The sequence below is a fragment of the Ranitomeya variabilis genome, chromosome 3 (assembly GCF_051348905.1).
Source record: "Ranitomeya variabilis isolate aRanVar5 chromosome 3, aRanVar5.hap1, whole genome shotgun sequence".
NCBI classification, from domain to species: Eukaryota; Metazoa; Chordata; class Amphibia; order Anura; family Dendrobatidae; genus Ranitomeya; species Ranitomeya variabilis.
In genome coordinates this window covers 154,088,496-154,109,157 of record NC_135234.1, presented here as the reverse complement: position 1 = coordinate 154,109,157, position 20,662 = coordinate 154,088,496, and the positions used below count along the sequence as shown (strand labels likewise).

The following is a 20,662-nucleotide window of genomic DNA, read 5'->3' as shown; positions in this document are numbered from 1 at the left end:
AATGTGCTTGGTTGAGTAATGAGGCTCTGTGGTTGGGTGTTATGGGATCACTGAGGTTGGCTTGCCTATGTTGCACTATCACTAACCGTATTATTAGGGCACTGTGGATGATACTGTCCACTCATGGGGGCATTGGTGTTATCAATTCTGTGAAAATATGGCAGGACCCTTTTCATTGGCATACTATACTAGAATATCTACAAGACTCCTGAAATAACAAAAGAATTTGGCAGTTCCCACATTATGTGAGTACTATGAGGCCTTGGCCTTACAGTAGGACCAAAATACTGTTTTTGAGTAGGCGAATACTGCTAGGTTGTGGCACATTATAGTTTAAAACAAACAATTGTTGGGACATGGTAGGAAATTAATATTTGGGTCTGGACAAGTGTGAAAAATGTACTTAGTCCTGATTTGAGGCCTAATTTGTAGACTGAAAGCTAGAATCTGATAGATTTGTGTCTATTTCACTGTCCTGAGATTTCAGGGAAGTTCTTGTCCCCTGAGAAAATTTTATTGTATCTTATAGATTTTAATCTGCTGAACACGAATATATGCTCTAAAAGTCTGTATCACGTAAGGTTTTAAGAAACAACAGTTTATAGTCTACATTATGACGTCCAAGACACTACATACATGTGCATCGATATCAGTAGCAAAAGTAATTGTTCAAAAGTGTTTTGCAAAAGACTTTCATTTATAATCCGTGTCAGATGCTTCTCGAATAAGATTCCAGCAATAGTCAGCCAGCATTGACGTACTCCACTTTCCCTGGTACCTTTTCTCCATCAGCACAATGTCTTGGTGAAATCTTTCACCGTGTTCATGGCTAACAGCACCAAGATTGGCTGGAAAAAAGTCCAAGTGAGAATGTAGAAAATGCATTTTTAGTGACATATTGCATTTCATCAAATGATATGCTGTGAGCATGTTGTCCACGAGTTGTTCAAAGTTCGGTGCCCTGCTGTTGACAAGGTGTTAAATATTAATTATTAATTGAATTATTCTTATTCTCAATTCTGTACTGAACACATTGTCTTTTGCTGACGTTACAAAAGTTATTTATGTATATATAGCTCAGAGTATAAGTTAACACCATATAGAGAGGACATGTGGTCTGTGGGACATATAAATAACATCTCTTAGGAGGGTGGGATTGGTCACATGGGGCCTGTCACCTTGGGCCTTCTCCATCATTCTCCACGGACTACAGAGGACACACAAGGAATTGACAGCTGGTAGCCATGATTCTACTCCATGACAAAAAGATGACTTCAGACTTCACACAGACAGACGCCTTTTACCATTCAGAACTTTGGGAAAAATGTGGAACAAACGCTGATAGGAACAAATGGACAATCTGTATGTAACTATTTCATCTATTTTTATGTTTTGCTGCAATGTGGTTTTTCTGTGGACAATTCAATAAACCACTACATTTTTTATGAAAATATCATGACATTTTTTCTTTAAGAGTAATGCACCTGGTAAATAGTCCTGATTAGATAAATGTGCAAAATAAGCATATTTAACACAAGGACGTGGCGTAAAGTGGTTAAAAACATTCAGTGAAATATTTTACCTGACAAAAGAAATCCTCGGTGATCACCTGCTATAATGTCAGTATTGTCTTTTGATTCCTCCCCTGCCCAGGAGATGTGGTGTGCTCCCTACATGGTCAGCCGAATGATTCACTGCGCCTGCGCGGAATTCGCATAATAAGTGCTTGCATATGGGTAGATCAGCGATTTATGTTATTTCAGTGGAAAATTCAAAATATACTGTTTCAGAAAAAGTTCATAAAAGAGTTTTTAGGATTATAACAGAATATTATAATGTTTCGTATCATTTCTCAAAAACCATACGTGATCGGAAAAATCTGAAGTCATTTCTGAAATCAGCATGAAAAACTACTATCAGGAACACTCAAAATTGTCCGAGGGACAAAACCTTTGTGACACAGTGTAATTTGTCTCCACCTCACTTAAAATATAGATGCAAGAACATATAATAGATTTCGGTCACACGAACAAAATACTGTTAAAGTCCTTAAACATAAAGCAATTAAATGTAGAAAATGTACAGCCTGAAAAAAAATGAAAACCTCAGATTAAAGAAAGTCTTAGGGTATATGCACACAATGTCTGTTTTAGGCAGATTAGGCCAGGAACCTGCCTGGAAAAAATGCTTAAAAAAGGGGGGAAAAAGCAAAAAAAAATATATGTACTGCAATGACAAAATGACTTGCTGTGTGTTCTGTCCTTCGTTTCTTCTTTTAACCACTTTAGGCTTCAAAATTTGTGAAGCGGTAAAAAAAAGAAACTATTTTGTATAGGGGATGTAGAAAAAAGCAGAGCCACCACAAACAACGTCCGAGAAAACGCCAGGAAAGATGCTCCAGGTAAAGCATTGCCAGCATTTTCCTGAAGCGTCTTCTGTTTCAAAAAGGATGTGGGTACTCCGGCGACTAAAAGTCGCTGTGTGCACATACCCTTACATGGTTAATTCAAAGAAAATAACAGACCTGTTGAATGAGAAGTTGTATACATGGATTTCACAAAATGTACAGATTCAGATTGAACACTTCTTTTTATCTGTTTGTAGTAGTTTTTTATTATAAAATACTCTGAAATTCTCCAATTGTAGGTGAGAAATTCCTATCCACTCACAAACATGCAGTATAGCCAAAGCAACATGGCTGATCTTGAGTGACGTGCGTTGGTAAGTGACCGTTATAGAAGGTGCATTGTACATCATTGTGAGGATCCTGCTTGGACCTTCATCTTTGTGTGACATGTTACAGTTTCTAATCCTAAATACAATTTCAACTTTTGCTTCTCAGTCTAATTAATATGAGAAAAAAAAGCTTTCCAAAGAATCGGGCACTTTTGCAGCTCGTTCCTCCCATATGCAATGTAGTCTAGTTGAACATAATGGATTCTGGGTCTTGATTAGCCATCTGAGCCATGTGTCTTAAAACATCCTTTTTCGTGATAATACCCAGAAGCCTCCTGCAGGAAAGAACCAGGAACAAGACATAAAAGATCATTAGAAAACAGTTCCCTACATTTCATTTTACTGTGCACGTGGCCCCAGTAAATCACACAAAATCTGTCTCTGCGCCTCCATAAAACAGTGAGAAACGAGAAGAAAAAGACATGATGTGTTATTTGTTCATTTCCATTTGGATGCAGGATATTTGAGCAGATGTGGTGCTGAAATGACTGAGCACATTGGAAGCTTTCTGACAATCAACACTTTTACCTAGCAGGTCATACACTGCGTTTTCTGTACCCTTCTGAAAAAAAAAATTTTTTTTTAATTAAGATGGCTCCCAAGGGCATGAGAGGGGTGCAAAGTTTCACAGTAACACAGGTGTTAAGACTTTGTACCAGGAATGTGCTGAAGCATTTAGGAAACTCATCTGCCTACTTTTTTTAATTGAAGCTCCTTGTTAGCATTTTTCCATACAAAATACAAGCACAAGATACTTTTCTAAGCAGCTCGGTTATTTCTGTGTATATAGAGGGTTTCCTCTTCTTTATAGCATTCAACAGAAGCTCAGAATATGAGTGAAAGCGATTGTGCTTTGTAAGCCAACAAAACATCAGATAGTACTCAGATGAATGTTAGTCTACGGGACCTTGCACATGTCCAATTTTTTTCCTCGAACAGTGTCTGAGGCAAAAATTGCTGCATGCCTGAGTTTGATCTGATATTCGGAACGCACTCAGCCATGCAAGTCATTGAATGTGTGGGAAACGTCAGACAGCTCTAGGATGACATCTGATTGTAGTCTGATTTCTGCACACTCACAGAATGGAGAAGATGGAGAATTTTTTCTCTGCATCTTCTCTTCATCCAAGAGAATCAGAGCACACTGCAATCACACTCTAATCAGACTTTGATCAGAGTGTTATTTGCCTCATCAGCCCGATTCTCTCGGATGAGAAGCTCTATGGCCTGTTCATCTGCCCTAATGGGAAGGGGGGTAATAAAATAGTTCTAGGACCTGCCTTGCACTAGTCATCTAAGACAGAAAGGTCCCGATTGATCAAAGTGTTTTTGAAAAAAATCTGGAGTAAAATAGTTTGGTAAGTTGCGGAATTTTTGCATAACTCAAGGTTGAAGAAAAACACTGCAACTTTTGGCGTTTTCACACTTGTTTCACCAAGCTTTGCGACAGCGGGTGAAGCTGAGGCGGAACGGGGGCAGAACAGGGCGTAACACCATAGCTCGTCTGATTCATGACGAGCTGTGGTGTACCTTAAGCCTGAAATAATTATCTGATGTGCCTGATTCATTAAGAGGCGTGTGCTTCTTAATGAAACCAGCGTTTTTTACTCTAGTATCATCAAGATTGATATGGTTAATGCCAGTGTTGATAATGGGGTATCAACACTGGCATTAACCATACCAATCTTGATGAATCGGGGCCATAGATCCATTGCAGCTTTACAAAGTACAGGATATTTTATCTGAAAAACCATAACATTTCAGAGTAAAACATACATGGCTGACAGAACACACAGAGTGTCTGATTCATGTTGCCTGTTCTGTTAAGTTCAACCAGGAGAAGAAAGCAAATAAGGATAAAAGATGAGGTATGAATACATCGGTATATCACATTTAATCTATGATGTAAATAAAAAGCAAAACTCAAAATCCACTTAAAACGATTCTTACCCACTCCGAGTAACAAGACATTGTCTCAATCCAAGTTTCCTAAAGATGTCCACTACAGTCTCCATTGGAGTGTGGTCGGTGACAGTGAAGGGACTTAGGTTGAGAATGCGTCTCAGTTTCAGAGGATAAGGACTATTAGCTGGAAGCTCTGGTGGGTCTTCTGTGAAATATATAATCGAGTTGCTCACCACTCCATCTTGCCTCTGTCTGGCATTCTCTAGAAATGAAGCAAATTATCCTGTAAGCAATATTTCCTAGAGATATTAATGACATTGGAACCAAGTAATTTAATGACCAATTCCTCATATCATGATGAATATCCAGATGTTACAAGATTAATGTATCTTCTAAGTATTCTGAATATAATATAAACAGTGACACGATTTCCCTCTTGCTATTCCAACAGTTATGGAATGTTTATAATGCGTGAGAATGTACCAGACAGTATATTTTTTTACTGTGGTCCACTGGAGAGAAAATTATGAACAACCACAGTGAAAAAATATATCCTGAAGCTTACCAGTCCATAGTGGACGGAAAGATTACTCTTGGAAAGGGTTAGGTACATGGGGGACTAGTTGAGCATACATCAGGGAACACTCTGGTCGAAGAGCAACAACTTACCTGGAAAATAGGAGGTGAACAGAGCTGAATAATTCAGTTTATCATACTATTTTCTAAATGTTCATTTATGTGGAAAGCCGCTTTATATGTTGACAATCTTGTAATATGTCTTTATTTTAAAATCTATGCCTATTTTATTTCATGACAGTTTTGCTGTAATTCTTATGAAATAAAATGACAAGAGCTTGAGCTTGGAGAGATATTCACTCTTTATCTTAAGAAACCTTGCCAGTATCATGTACACCATCATGTCTACGAGCTTAATGTGATCCGACTGCAGGTAGTCTATGTTACTCTTCATAAAAAGAGTTAATTAATAGTTTGATAGATGAGATTAGCCAGGCATAAAAATTGGCCTTTTCTCAGCATTATGATTGATACTGTAGCAGATGTGAAGGACGCTGGAGAACGAACATCAATAATTACATTTTTCTGCTTATCAACACAGAGAAAATAAGGCTGTGAACCTTTTATGCTCACCAGCTGTATAAAAGCTTAGTCTTGGAGTTTCATGCTTTACAAACTTTACATACTATTAATAATATTATCTTATGGACCTGGTTTAATACATATGTCTAGACAAACATTTTTTGAGGTGTATTGGGATTTTTATGGCTGGATTGCAGAGTCGTTGAGTATCATAGAATCATAGAATGGTAGAGATGGAAGGGACCTCCAGGGTCATTGAGTCCAACCCCCTGCTCAATGCAGGATTCAGTAAACCATCTCAGACAGATGTCTGTCCAGCCTTTGTTTGAAGGCTTCCATTGATGGAGAACTCACCACCTCTCGTGGCAGCCTGTTCCACTCATTCCACTTTTACACTTTGGCTAGCCCTTGAGCTGGATAGGTATTGCTCAATTTCACACCTTGACCAGCCAATGTTTACTTGACACATTTCACTAATTTAATTAACCTGTACTAATCCTATCTGCCATTCTCAGGTGAGGAGAGCAAGTCATTGTGGTTTAAACTTTGGAAAATCACCCCTTCTGCTCTGATCCCTCATCCCCTGGTATTTTGACCTTGGAATGTTACCTGACTATGCCTTTATCTCTTCCTACTGTTTGTGACATACCCTCCTGACTTCTGACCTCAGGCTCTTTGACTATCCCATCTCACGGCTTGTTTGTACGAGGTGACTCAGCGTCACACCCTATGTGCACATTGTCTCATCCTCAGCTCAGTTCGAAATTATAATCATAACATCAAAAGGTTAAAGGAGATGTATCATGAGAAAATTACCCATTATTTAAAGGTGCTTTCAGGAAAATGGACCCCACATTCTATAAAACAGCAGGCATTCACCATAATCAGATTGAATACTGGATCGCCGTTGCTGCTTGTGTATTGGTGATTTGGCTGCAGCAGTGATATCACATTGATAGAGAGCATCACCGCTGAGATCTATAACAGTGCTGATGAAGACAACATGAGCTGCTGAGCTCAGCCACTAGATAGAGTTTATGGGCACGGCTGACGTGTTTTCACCAAGACACTAGAAACCTCTGGCAGACAGCAAGGACCCAGGGAGAGTGAATACCTGCCATTTGTTATTTTATGTATTTGATAACATTTTTCATCTACTTCCTGAAAGAGGGAAAACCCTTTCAATCAAATTTCTTTGTTAAATTTATTTTATTTTTTTAATTTTCCACATCACTATCCATATTAAAAGCAAAAACTGAAATCTTGCAATTTTCACCCCATGGGTAATGAGAAAATAGCGGGTGATCGGCTGTGCGGCTGATACATATCCAATCAAGGAGTCAGAATCAAGCAACAGTGTTGACAGTGTGGTTTATTCTCTATGCCTTTCAAAGATCTTTGTGGTGCTCCTGAAGAAGTCATAATACTTTGAAACGCATAGAGAATAAACCGCACTGTCAACACTTTCACTTGATTCTGACACCTTGATTGGATGTACACCAGCAGGGCAGGTCTCCCACTGCTTCATTACTACCCATATTACTACATTGGATCTGACAATCTGTGGGGCTGCAGCATCTGGAAACTTATTTTTATACCTTTATATCAGGTGAGCGGAACCATATATGATCACTACATTAATTTGTATAACACCCTATTGTGCTTTCTTTGTTCCCTAGCCTATTTCAATTTTCACACTATCAGTTAGACTTAAATTTCCTAACCTTTACTGAAGAAGGTTTCTATCCAAAAAATTGAGTTTCAGTCGGTCTATTGCTGTTACTGTACATGTGCCTGAGGCCACCAAGAAGTAGGAGTGTAATATTAGATCTAGTGTCCAGGGTGAAAATTGTAAGATTTTTATTTATATAGATCATCTTTTGAAATATAAAATTATCAGAAATTCATAGTGTCATAGTTTTAAGGTAAAATAAAGACACAGGTCTTCTTGGAAAATGAGTGCACTTGGGCTCTAAAATACGCATGCATCATATGTTCTAGGTAGAGTTAAACTAGGAGAATATCGCCCTGTATCCTCGCCCATTTCTCAGTTGGACTTTTAAGGACATGTGTCTTTTTTCAAAAGTACTAGCTACAGTTGTGCTCAAAAGTTTACATACTCCGGCATACATTCTCACTGGTGACCTGTTTGCTTGTAATCAGTGTGTGTGCATGGAAGCTGAGTTAGTTTCTGGGATCCAGACAGACCCTTGCATCTTTCATCCAGCCACTTATGTTTCTGGATTGTTAGTCATGGGGAAAGCAAAAGAACTGTCAAAGGATATACAGGAATAGGTAGTTGAACTGTATAAAACAGGAAAGGGATACAAAAAGATATCCAAGGAATTGTTGATGCCAGTCAGCAGCATTCAAACTGTGATTAACAAATCGAATATCAGGGGCTCTGTAAAAACAAAACCACGGTCAGGTAGACCAACAAAAATGTCTTCCATAACTGCCAGGAAAATTGTTTGGGATGCAAAGAAAAACCCACAAATAACATCAGCTGAAATACAGGACTCTCTGAAAACTAGTGGTGTGGCTGTTTCAAGATGCACAATAAGGAAACACTTGAAGAAAAATGGACTGCGTGGTCGAGTTGCCAGAAGAAGGCCATTACTGCACAAATGTCACAAAGTATCTCACAAACAATAAGCAAAACAGCACAGAGACAAGCCTCAAAACTTCTGGAACAATTAATTTGGAGTGATGAGACCAAAATTTAACTTTTTGGCCACAAAATTTAACTTTTTGGCCACAACCATAAATGTTACATTTGGAGAGAGGTCAACAAGGCCTATGGTGAAAGGAACACCATTCCTACTGTAAAGCACAGAGTTGGGTCGCTGATGTTTTGGAGATGTGTGAGCTACAAAGGCACAGGAAACTTGGTCAAAGTTGAAGGAAAGATGAATACAGCACATTATCAGCAAATACTGGAGGCAAATTTGCACTCATCAGCCTGGAAGCTGCGCATAGGACATATTTGGACTTTCCAACATGACGATTCAAAACACAAGGCCAAGCTGACCTGTCATTGGCTACAGCAGAACAAAGTGAAGGTTCTTGAGTGTCCATCTCAGTCTCCTGAGTTCAATATCATTGAGCCACTCTAGGGAGATGTCAAGCGCACAGTTCATGCTAGACAGCCCTGGAATTTACAGGAACTGGAGGCTTTTTGCCAAGACGAGTGGGCAGCCTTACCATCTGAGAAAATAAAGAACCTCATCTACAACTACCACAAAAGACGTCAAGCTGTCATTGATGCTAGAGGGGGCAATACACGGTATTAAGAAATGGGGTAAGTGAACTTTTGATCAGGGTCATTCGGATGTTTTGGATTGTCATTATGATTTAAAAAGAGAAAACACAGTAGTTTGACAACAAATGGCTTCACCCAATCACTAACCATGAGTGTAGAAAAAGTTTTGGTGTTATCATTCATATTCTCTGAAAAAAGGCAAAAAAAAGCAAAAATTCTGTTGGGGTATGTAAACTTTTGAGTACAAGTGTATATACCTAGTCCATTGCCTTTTAAAACATAACTTAATTTCCCATCTTTCTGTCCATGGCCTATTGTCAGAAAGGTGCTGTGAAGCCTTTTGCTAATTCCCTTTTGCCAATAACCCCTTCCTGCTTTGACTGAGCTTCATTTTTTTGTTAGTGTTTTTTTCATCGCTTTCTTCCAAAAACCATAACTTTTTATTTTTTTGTCCATATAGACATATGTTGTTTTTTCTTGTAGGGTTAGTTTTACTTTTTGAAAGACACATTTTACCACACATCGTACTGAAAAATAGGGAAAAAAATTCCAAGAGCAATGAAAATACAAAAAGCAAAACACAATTCCATCATTGTTTTTGGGCTTTGTTTTTACAATGTTAATCATGCACTAATCTGACACTAAGATTCTCCAGGTTAGTATGATTATGGGCATATCAAACTTGTGCAGTTTTTATAATTTTAGTGGTACAAAAATTCAGACCCACAGTGTTTTATTTTTTCTGTTGATAGAGCGTAAGGACTTGGGATAGATATAACATTTTGATTGCTTCTAATTTCACTTTTTTGCAGCATTACAATAAACGATACCTAATATGTGTTCTTGTTTTTTATTTTAAACACTTTAATTTTCAATGGGATAAAGGGGGTTGAGGTAATTAGAATTTATATATATACTGTATATAAATAGTATATAGTATAGTATATACAGAAATACAAAAGTATTGCTGCACATAGGAAAAATCATGGTCTCCTTTGAAGCCCAACTACAGCCTGGGCTTCAACGGGGCTGTAATGGCAAACAAGGGGATTTTCAGCAGACCAGAATCTGCCCTAGCAAGGCATCTGCATCAAGTGACTGCATCTCGGGGTGGTGAGTTGGGCAATGGGTGCCCATAGAATGGCCCAATTATATTATCACATTTAACAGATTAGCAACCAGCTGTTAAAGGCAGTTCCTGGCTGTGTGTCACAGTCATTATCTGGCGGGTAAGGTGTGAGTTCAGCCTCTGAGCCTGCCCCATACACCTTCTCCAGATTTGTGCCGTACTTGGGAAAGGGTTAATGCAAGTGAGTTTATAATCATTTTTTTTTTTAAGAAGAAGATTTAAAAAAAAAAAAAAAAAAGGATGTTTACTAACATTTTAGAACTGCAGGGTAAGCAGTCCTAGTCATGTGAACCTGATCTACTCTGTAAACAAGAAACGTCTTGATTAAAAGGAATTTAGAAAAAACGTCCTGGCAGCGGCTTCACAGCAGCCCACTGTGATCAAGAGGTTTCTTGTGTATGTTTAGAAAATTGTGATAAGTTTTGGAGAAAATGGTTGAAATGTTTTAAATGTTTAGTGTTTTTTCCTCTTTGATTGTGGTATGTTATTGTGCAATGAGACAAGATACCTGATGTGAACTTAGGGGCTTTACATGGGAAATTTGAAGCAAAATATGAATATTACATTTGGCCAGTCCCTTTACAGTTTATACTTCTAATGACATGTGTTCATGTGGAAACATGATGATTAACCATTTGTTGTTAAAAATTCTAAACTCAAAAAAGTTCTATAAACAGCCTATGAAATCAGGACTGGTCATACACAAGCCATTTGGCAGACCGTTATCATTTCCAACCCCCCCAGACTACACGTTCAACTGTGGTATGTGGACTTGTGTTCCTACCGGAAAGAAGGGAATCGGCCGCTGCCAGGCACTTCAGATGGCGACTAATTTTTGCTGAGAACAAAAGGATTGAACAAACTGAAATCCAAATATTCAATCAATGTTATCCACATCATCATGGGAGATTCCGGGGATCCAGTCAAAATCTGGGCAGGTTCAGCCACCATTAGTGTAATGTGTAAAGCCTAAAGCTGGTGATAGATATGAGATAACTGTTGCATGGACATTCAGTCTCCACCATCAGAAAGCCCATTTGGCTTTAATGTACATAAATTGTATTCTAGAGTTGAGCAGAAAGATTTCCAGGACCTTGGTCCAGCGGCCATGTTGGGGCTCCATGGCAGCTGGACTTGAGCATTGTGAAATTCATACTACATGCTATCATCCTGGGCATCTCTTCGGATTAGTGGTCTGACTCATGATGCTGAGGAGGCCTACTAATTAGAAGAGTAACCAGGATGCAGGCAGGTAGTAGGAATTTTGCAGTGCTCAGGTGTGGTTGCCTCAGAGCACCGATGTGGCCGTTGGACCAGGGTCTTGAGAATCTTTTGCTTGGCTTAACTGGAGTAATGTACAGTCATATCTGGCATCACTTATTTGGGTTAGGACTGGCATCAGGATGCTAGCGTTATACCAGCTGCAGATCTTGATGATCTGTGCATTCAGCATGGTAGGACATTGCTCAAACATCCATCAATTAATGTGTAAGTGCGGGAATTTCTACACAAGGTGCTCATTCTCCATACTGAATAAATCAAGATGTTTTGAGAATTTTGCTTCTATTTTTTCATCATTTACACAACACTAACATGTCTATCCTGTGATTTTCGTAACTCCACGACATTTTCTTCGTGGTGTTGTAATTTCAGGGTTGAAGGCGTGTAATGCATAGATGATATATACTATTGTTATATGGTGTGACTTTTGCTACCCCATCTGAGAACACAACTAGAGATCATAATTTCTGTGATGCATCTCTTACTGAGCTGCTTCCTGCAGTTTTTATAAAATCACTGTTTTATCTGCTGCAGATCTACCAGTTCTCTGAATGAAGAGCTGTCTATAACCCCACTCACACCACTGATCGGCAGCTTTTTGTGTACTCTGTGCAAAGGCAGAAAGGTGACAATCATTGATGGGGCGGGATTATACAGAGCTTATGAATATGGAGGAATGCAGGGCAGCAGGTTTGCTGGTCATCTAGTGATTTTATCATAACTACAGCAAGAAGCTGAATTGGTGACCTCACTTAAATTAAGGCCTCTGTTTCTACATTAAGCTGTTCTCAAAAATCAGGTGATAGATTCCCTTTATTCAAATGATAAGTATAAAGCAAAAATGATGTGTGTGCTATCATTTTGCAAATAATTTAAAAGATATAGACATGTACCGACAGCAACTATGATACAGAATTAGTTTTCATCCTTATTGCCCTAATTAATTGTAAAGTGCTGCAGGATATGTTGGCGCTATATGAATAGAAAAAAAAAATATTATTATTAAATATCCTGTTTCTACTGTTTTATAGTAGACACAAGCTCTTAACAAGGTCTAATCTGTTCTCCAAGCAATTGGTAAGATAACCCATGTCCATATCTTTACATGTATACAGGATGGCTGCACATAAAACGTCTGTGTATTACTTTTTTGCCTGACTGTATGACTATGCCTCTATGACTCTATTGACTTTTATATACTAAAGATTTTGTCAATTGATGGCAGACAGGTTGTTACTTTTAAGTAGAGGCACTTTCTCACAAAAAAATGGCGAAAAAGCTACATGGTCTTGCATACCAGCACTAACAAGTATGTACTGTAATAGGAAATTGTAAACCTGTATATTGCTGGGGGGCGCCACTACTGTGTGTCCTTACTTGCACTTCTATAAATGTTATGTCGTTTATTCTCCAGAGTGTTAATAAAGATTTTTAGTATTTTTATAAACACTCCTATTAGTCCGGTTCACTATGTAATTTAGCCGGAATTTTCTGGAGAGTTTCAAATATGTACATTTTTGGAAAGGCTATGGTATAAGCAATAAGAAAAACAATGTTTCCATTTGCCCCGAGTCCTAAGTGGCCGCCATCTTGGATTTTACAAAATGGCTGATTTACATCGATTTTCGTTAATATCTCAGCTTGTAAGTAACGTAAAACTTAAATTTTGACAGCTAAACATACATTTTGAGTACTAAGAAATGCAGTGGTATCCAAATAAATACTCTATATACGACTACAAATTGTATCGGTTTATATTTGAACAAATTTTCGAACTCGAAAAGCAGAGAGTTAATGTTTTTAACTTTTGAACAACCAGAGTGTCTTTACATATCGCCACCATCACTGTCATCATCAGTTTCATATTTGGTCTGAGTGTCCTCGTCATTCATACACTCGCTGTCACACTGACAAAGATCGGTACAGGATAAGTTATTTTTTCGGCACGAACACCTTGAAGAAGAACAGTCATGTTTGCATTGACAACTAATCATCTCGATTATTGCTTTTGGAGCTGGAAGAACATCTGTCATGGTTGGTTTCAACTGTCCATCCAACCCTTTGTGATAGCCATTCTTCTCGGGATCCAGCTGAGAATCCTGCAAAGCAATGTTAGCTTGTCCCCACACTCTGGCTTGGATATGGACTCTGAGGACATGTTGTTTTAGAGCTCCGAGTGTAGGAGGTAACCTGTCACTTTCTGCCATATGCTTGCAAAATAGATGCCATCGCAGTTCGGGAATATTCTTAATAAAAATGCCTTTTGGAGAGTAAGCAAAACATACGAAGGTAGCAAGAGTTGACAACATAGTTTCGCTCACTTCTTTTTCAGTCGAAAGCATCTGCAGAGAACTGATTACATCTGGTGTTGCGTTCATGTAAGCTTGCAGCCAGATTGCTTTGCCAATTCGAGATAACCTTCCAGTTGTGTCAGCACCAGTGAATGCATGGAAGGCTGTCAAAGCCTTTGCTCTGTCTGCCCCTATGACTCGCCTTATTGGCTCTATCTCGATCATCCCAGAGACCATTGAAATCGATGTATTCTTCAGCATGAGGTCATAGTTAGCTATGACCAACACCAGTACATCGGTATCAGGGGAGAAGAAAACCATCCTTGCATCCGGTGGGTTTCGTTGTGTTGCCAAGACAGCTTGGTAGATCAACAGTGTGTCTGCTTCTTCGTGATTGTTGTCGTCGAAAACTAAGTTTTTGTTGCTCCTGGTACACCCTGAAGAACAAGTGATGACCAGTTTTTGTGATGAACTGTTGAACTCTAGAGTCTTTGCAGCAAGATAGTTGGTCAGGTCAGCCTTTGTCTTGTCATGTGAAAGGAACCTGTTCATTGGAATATGATTAATGTTTGTTTCATCTCTGACCTGGTACTGAATTGGTGCCTTTCCTTTTCTTCTTTTATCCCTGGTAGCATCCTTGAGAGAATTTTCCCTATACGTATCAAACACAAGGATTATTTCATCGTAATTTTCTGTGAGAGACATAAGCCTGTCATTGAAGCAGTAACTGAGATCTTTGACTGTCACTAGTGTTGCCGGTTTCTTGGCCATCTTTTGCAGAAGAACCATTCCATCTACCAGGGCTATCTTGCGACTTGGAGCATCTGATCTTGTGTCCATCCTATCTTCTGGCTGCAGATCTTTCTGTGGAGTTTCTACTATAACCAACTTGTTAAGGAGACTGATCAGTTTTGATTTGTCATGGCATGGTAACATTGTACCATCTGGAGCAAAAAAGGCTCTTGGGGTCAGAGTGAATTCGTAGTTCCCAATGGCCACTTTCTGGTTTATGTCTCTGTTGGACCTTGCCAAAACCATCATTCTTCCATACAAGTCCTTGGTCTCCTTAAGATCAACAGTCTTGTCTCGGAGTTTTACTGTGGTTTTCTTGTTTGCCGACATGAACATCCTGTTGTTCTCCTTCTTTACTGGTGCCCATAGGCTAACATCCCCATTGATTCGCGCCAACACATAGTCTTCATACAGCTTTTGACCTGTCTCATCTGCATTCAGGATCATTTTTACGTACTCATCAGGGATGTAGGCATGGGTGATTACATTGTGCAACTTGTCACCTACAACAGCAAATGGGTTGCCATGTTTCAAAATTGCTTCCTTAATCTTGTCAATAACATGATGACACTTCTTGACTGCACTTGGCCCAAGATCGTGATGCTCTCTGGTTTTGTCACGTTCTAAATCAAACTGTCTGGTATATTCTTTGACAACTCGGGAGAGTTCAGGTGTGGCCATGAAGAATCTCTGACGAGCATTGGCATTGTTCGAGATGCCGACTATGCCAGCATGGATTTTCATCAGCTTGTTCAGATGCTCGCATGCATGGTCCGCCCCAATGGATACAAATGGGATAGCACTTTTCGTGACTGAAATGTTACCCGCTTTCATTTCTTCCCATGTTTGAGGGTGATTTATTTTAAGGTCATGCATGTCCGTGATATACCTTGGCCACAATCGCTTGTATTTCATCCGGTCAAATGCAAAGAAGAGCTTGCTGAGCTGCTCTCCGGCTTGAAGATGAAGCTCAAGGTCTGCATTCCTGGTTGCAGCAACAAATAAAAGGATTGTTTCCACTCGCTGTAGGTAGTTCATCATTGACTTGAACATTGCATTTTTGGATCTCTGTTTCACCCATGTTTGAAAGACTGTGATTATGTCAGCAGTGGTCAAGGCCTCTAGTAGGGAAGTGCTTGCTTGTTTCACTGACTTACTTTTTGTGTTCTTGTTTTCCTCAGAACAGGCAGCTTCAATTCCCTCTGTTGCCATCAAACACACCTGTTTTAGTTCTGGATTATCAATGAAGAACTCGTCCAGCATATATATTGCATTTCTTAGCCCTAAAATGTATGTTTAGCTGTCAAATTTTGTTTTTATGTTATTTATAAGCTGAGATATTAACGAAAATTGGTTTTACGTCAGCCATTTTGTAAAATCCAATATGGCGGTCACGTGGGACGCGGGGCAAATGGAAACATTGTTTTTCGTATTGCTTATACTATAACCTTTCCAAAAATGTATAGTTTTCAGACTCTCCAAAAAATTCCGGCGAAGGCCTAAATCAATACATAGTGAACCGGGCTATATGTTTCTCCTTTTTTGAATATGCCATTTTTGGAGTGATTTTGTTGTGGCCAAGTGTTGGGTACTTTGTTCACAAATCAATATGAGACTGGGATTTTGTTTAATGATCACTGTTAGTGGCTATAGTATATATCCATTTAGTGCAGAGGCATGTAATCAATTAACTTGTGCTCTATATAATAAAAATACAGGATTGACCTAAATGCTGGTGTCGTGTGCTTAATGCTAAAGGAGTGAACTTCTCAATGATAAAACAGTAATATAAAAAATGCATGTAAGATTATACATCCCAAACTTACTGATGGCAATTATGAGTTCTCTCCTTTGGGCAAAGCCAATCAGACGCTCTGAGTCTCTGGATACCACAACAGGGAAACCATTATAATCGGTGTCTTTGATTAGAGTCTCCACATCTTCTACTGTCATATTGTCCTGAGTGAGAACAGAGAGTGGCGGTTCACCACGACGAGGTCTCATCACATCTGTTGCTAAAGTTCTGTGGGTGAATTCATCCTTGACATCCAAGAATGGGTATCCATTTAGATGGATGTGTGCATCATAAATTCCTTCTTTCCCAAATGCATCTGCAACCCATTTACTTGTTACTGCGGCTGCCATTAATGGTACTATGTACTCCAGACCGCCGGTCAACTCAAACATAATAACAACCAAGGAAACAGTCATTCTGGTGACGCCACCTGAAATTAAAAATAACATTACGATGGAATACTGATTTCTACAGAAAAAAAAACACACATTATTCATTTACAGAATACAAATAAATTCACAGTCACAAATGTTCTCATTGTGGCTATGGATGAGCGCGACACACAGACAAATCAGACCAAAATCTACAGTAATTTATTAGATAATATGAGCATTTCAGGGAATGGCAAGTCATATTCTCCATTTGGAACTTTCCAAACACAATGGCTTGTCAGTTCTATATAGCACATAGCTGATATTTATGGCTTGTTCTTGCTGGCTGCCCAGTGGCCGTAAATGGTCACCGATCAGCATCAGTGGCCATTGAATAGCCTGTTTAGACAAGCTGACCGCACTTACGGTGCATTTAGATCAACCAGTAGTAGATCGTTCTTTGCGCATATACTATCATGGTTCTGCCAACATAGGATGTAATGTTGCCAAGAATGTTGAATTTTTATAGTAAACTTAGAGATGATTTCACCTGACGAACGAGCATTTTGATGGTCAGCCTCTTTACACTGCATTCTGAGAAATATTAATTCCCGATAACCGTGCAGTGTATATGCACCTGTTTTCTTCTTGAACAATTTATTTTTGTCTTTTATGTTTCTTTATTATCAAATTGTCTGATTTTAGGTAAATCTTTCTTGTTGCCTAAAACAATGAATAGCAGATTGATGATGAGCAAACCCAGTATTTTCACAAGATTCTGGGCTCCCTATTATAGATGCCTCCAGTCCTAACTCTCACTAATAGCTAATTGGAAGAGAGAATAATCAGGCAGATGGATATTAACTGGACCAATCCAGTCAATATGCCACCATTGACGTCCAGCAGTGGCATTCTCCTCCCCTCCACCGGGAACAACTTTACTCAGTAATGTTCTATTCACACTTTTGCATTTCTGTAACAAAACTCCTCTACGCTTAAGTGAATTTAATAGAAAATAATTTTCTCTCCAAACAGCATAAAAGATCATTTATCCGTTATGAATGGCAGAGAACCATTGCATGAAAAATGTTCTCTGCAGCACTTGTTTTAACAAGGTACTGGAGGGAAAGATCTAGGTGTGCTATTCATATTTGATTAGGCTATTTTAATGGCAGATAGAAGCTATAGAAGAAGCTGCTGCAGGTGGGTAAAAGTAGTATCGTAATGTGGGTAATGGTGCCTAAGGAGGCCCAAAAACTCATCTGCTGGAAAAGGAGGAAACATTACAAATCTTAGGTGGGGACCCTGTAACAAATTTTCCAACATACACTTAAATTATCACCCAGAGATAAATATCTGATCACCTATCTAGAGGATACGTCATCAATAGCAGATTGGTTGGGGGCCGATGCCAATGTTTCCACCGATCAGATCAATCTTGCTTTGGCGGATGTATACACTAAGAATGGAGCTGCTGGGCAGAGATCCACGCAAAGTGCAGGGTACTGCAACAATTCTTATGAATAGAAGCTGACCTGTGCTTGCATCAAAGGGTTTACAATGTTAGCTTTGTCTAACAAAACAAAAATAAGGTGATCCTGTGGGCGGCGGGTGTCAGACCTCCAAAGATCTGCTTTTGATGATCTATCTTGAAGATAGGTAATAAAATACCTATACTCGGATAACCCCTCTGTATTTGGCAATTTCTTTATTATTTATTATTATAGTGCCATTTATTCCATGGCGCTTTACATGTATTCTATGTACAGCAATGGATATAAATCAGGCAGGAAAGAAGCCGCTCAGACTCCAACTTTACCCGACAGCTTTGAATGTTTTTATCAAGTTGATTTTGCTGCTGAAGGCATGAATTCTAATAACTACAGTAAATTAGGGAATAACTATTTCAGCAGGCCTCTAATATATTACAATGTCAACCTGACCTTTAATTACCCCCCTTAGTCCATGCTACGTTACACATCACAATGTTTCTATTGTTCACATTTACACTTGTACTGTGGTCTGGGTATTGATTTCCTGTAATTCATTTCTTTTATTGTTTCACAGTTTCTCTTTTCACCATCTGCAATATCTACTTTACACTTTTGGAGCTGAATTACCAAAACAGAGAAAAGCCAGCATGACATGACATTATGAATATAGCGCAACACCAGGAAAAAATACTGATTGTGCTTTGGCTTGAAAATACATGTTCAGCGTCTATAGACATTTCAACACATTGAAGCAGATTATATGTCATCCCCTGAGCTGAATTTTTAAGACTCAGTTAATATAGGTATTGAACACCATCAAATGCCCGGCATCATTTATTACCATTCATTTTGACATTGAATGATCAACTACTAAAACATAAGTAATCAAAAATTAACCAATTCCATAAGTATATCTATTAAAATATTACATTGGATTACTAAATGTATCCTTTATAAACGGAATCTGTCTGTGGGATCAGCCCTCCTAAGCCATCTATATAGGTATATAGGTCATAGGAAGCTGAATAAAATGAAACCTTCATATCTGTGATCCGATCTATTATTCCAGAGAAATCCATGATTTTCTTATATGTAAATGAGCTGCTCAGGACTATGGGACAGACACTGATCTGCATGAGAATCTGCCTCCAGAGATTATTTTTAATAAAAGGGAGAGTTACCAGTGTGAGACATGTAAGTAACACAGAACCGGAGAAATTACATTTGTCTTCTTACAAATAAAATAGCAGCTGCATCTCTCACAGCTCTGCTGTATTACAACACTATTACAACCCTTTTTGCCTGTGACATGGAAGTTGAGAGGAACATGCAGATGTGTTAGTTAGGGCTCGCTCACAATGGCGTATAATACGGAGGAATGCAATGCGAGAAAATCTCACTCTGACCAGTGTTATTCTATGAGGCAGAGCCACTATTGGCAGCATATCTCACATGGCGTGCACCCATTAAAGTCAATGGGTGCATGCAAAACATAGGACTGCACTTTGATGTCATCCAAGCGCAGTTCGATATATGCCTGAGACAGGCAATGAAGAAGATGGAAAGCTTAATTGGTCCTTCTCCTGTGATCCGATTCTCGCATGTGAGAGGATTGGATCACAGTAAAATGACATTCTGCTCACACTCCCAGCAGAATTTGAGCCGGGTCTCATTAGCATGTCAGATCGGATGCTCGAGCATCGGATGCTATATGCTAATGTGACCCCTGCCTTATAATCCCACAGCTCTGCAGTGAAAACAGTAGAGCACAGAGCGGCCATTGCACATCATACTGGTAATTCCCCCTTTCATTTACAATAATCTCTGGAGGCAGATCCCCATGTAGATCAGTCTCCGGCCCAAAGCCTGGAAAAGGTCATTTACATATAAAAAAAAATGTGAATATCTCTGGAATAAGACATCAGATCGCAGATACCAAGATATCATTTTAGTCAATTTCCTATGGACTACATGCCCATATAGAGCCCATATGGACTACATGCCCATATAGAGCGATGATTCTACTGACAGATTCCCTTTAATTAATACTATCACTACATTTTGTACAGAGCCATTATGTGCCACTTTTAGAAGTGCATGGGTCTGTACTTTATCTCCATATGCCATAGTCCATCTAATATTGTGTCCTATTTTATTACACTAGTTTGTGGTGTGGAGGAATTCAATAGGTCTGTACCTAGGCAAGCTGCAGCTCCCACCATAGCATAGAGTCCTGGAGTGACACAATCTGCTCCTGGTCTGCACCAGTTCCTAAAGATGATCCAGTCATGGTGGTGATAGGCCAGCTGCTCAACTCCAACACCGACTATGCGACCGGCTATAGCTCCAACTGCTATGCTTGGAATAAACAGACCTGATGGGATCTGTAAAAATAAAGAAACTCAACTGTGCAGATGAAAATGCAACATGTAACAAAATATAATGGGAAATGAGGCTAGATAATTCCAATAAACCAGACAATTGGTGCAAACCTTTATATTTCCTACCA

At 39.0% G+C, this 20,662-nt stretch overlaps 1 protein-coding gene across 1 annotated transcript in view; it reads right to left on the bottom strand.

Annotated features, from left to right (window-relative positions):
* Nucleotides 1–568: 568 nt before the first annotated feature.
* CLCN4 (chloride voltage-gated channel 4) overlaps nt 569–20,662 on the bottom strand; it is a 61,866-nt gene continuing 41,772 nt past the window's right edge. Inside the window, exons 10-13 of the mRNA XM_077294745.1 lie at nt 20,351–20,537; nt 16,321–16,719; nt 4,687–4,903; nt 569–3,011 (exon numbers count right to left, since the gene is read on the bottom strand). Coding sequence (XP_077150860.1) covers nt 2,921–3,011; nt 4,687–4,903; nt 16,321–16,719; nt 20,351–20,537 — 894 coding nt within the window. The 3' untranslated portion in view covers nt 569–2,920. The remainder of the gene's footprint in view (nt 3,012–4,686; nt 4,904–16,320; nt 16,720–20,350; nt 20,538–20,662) is intronic.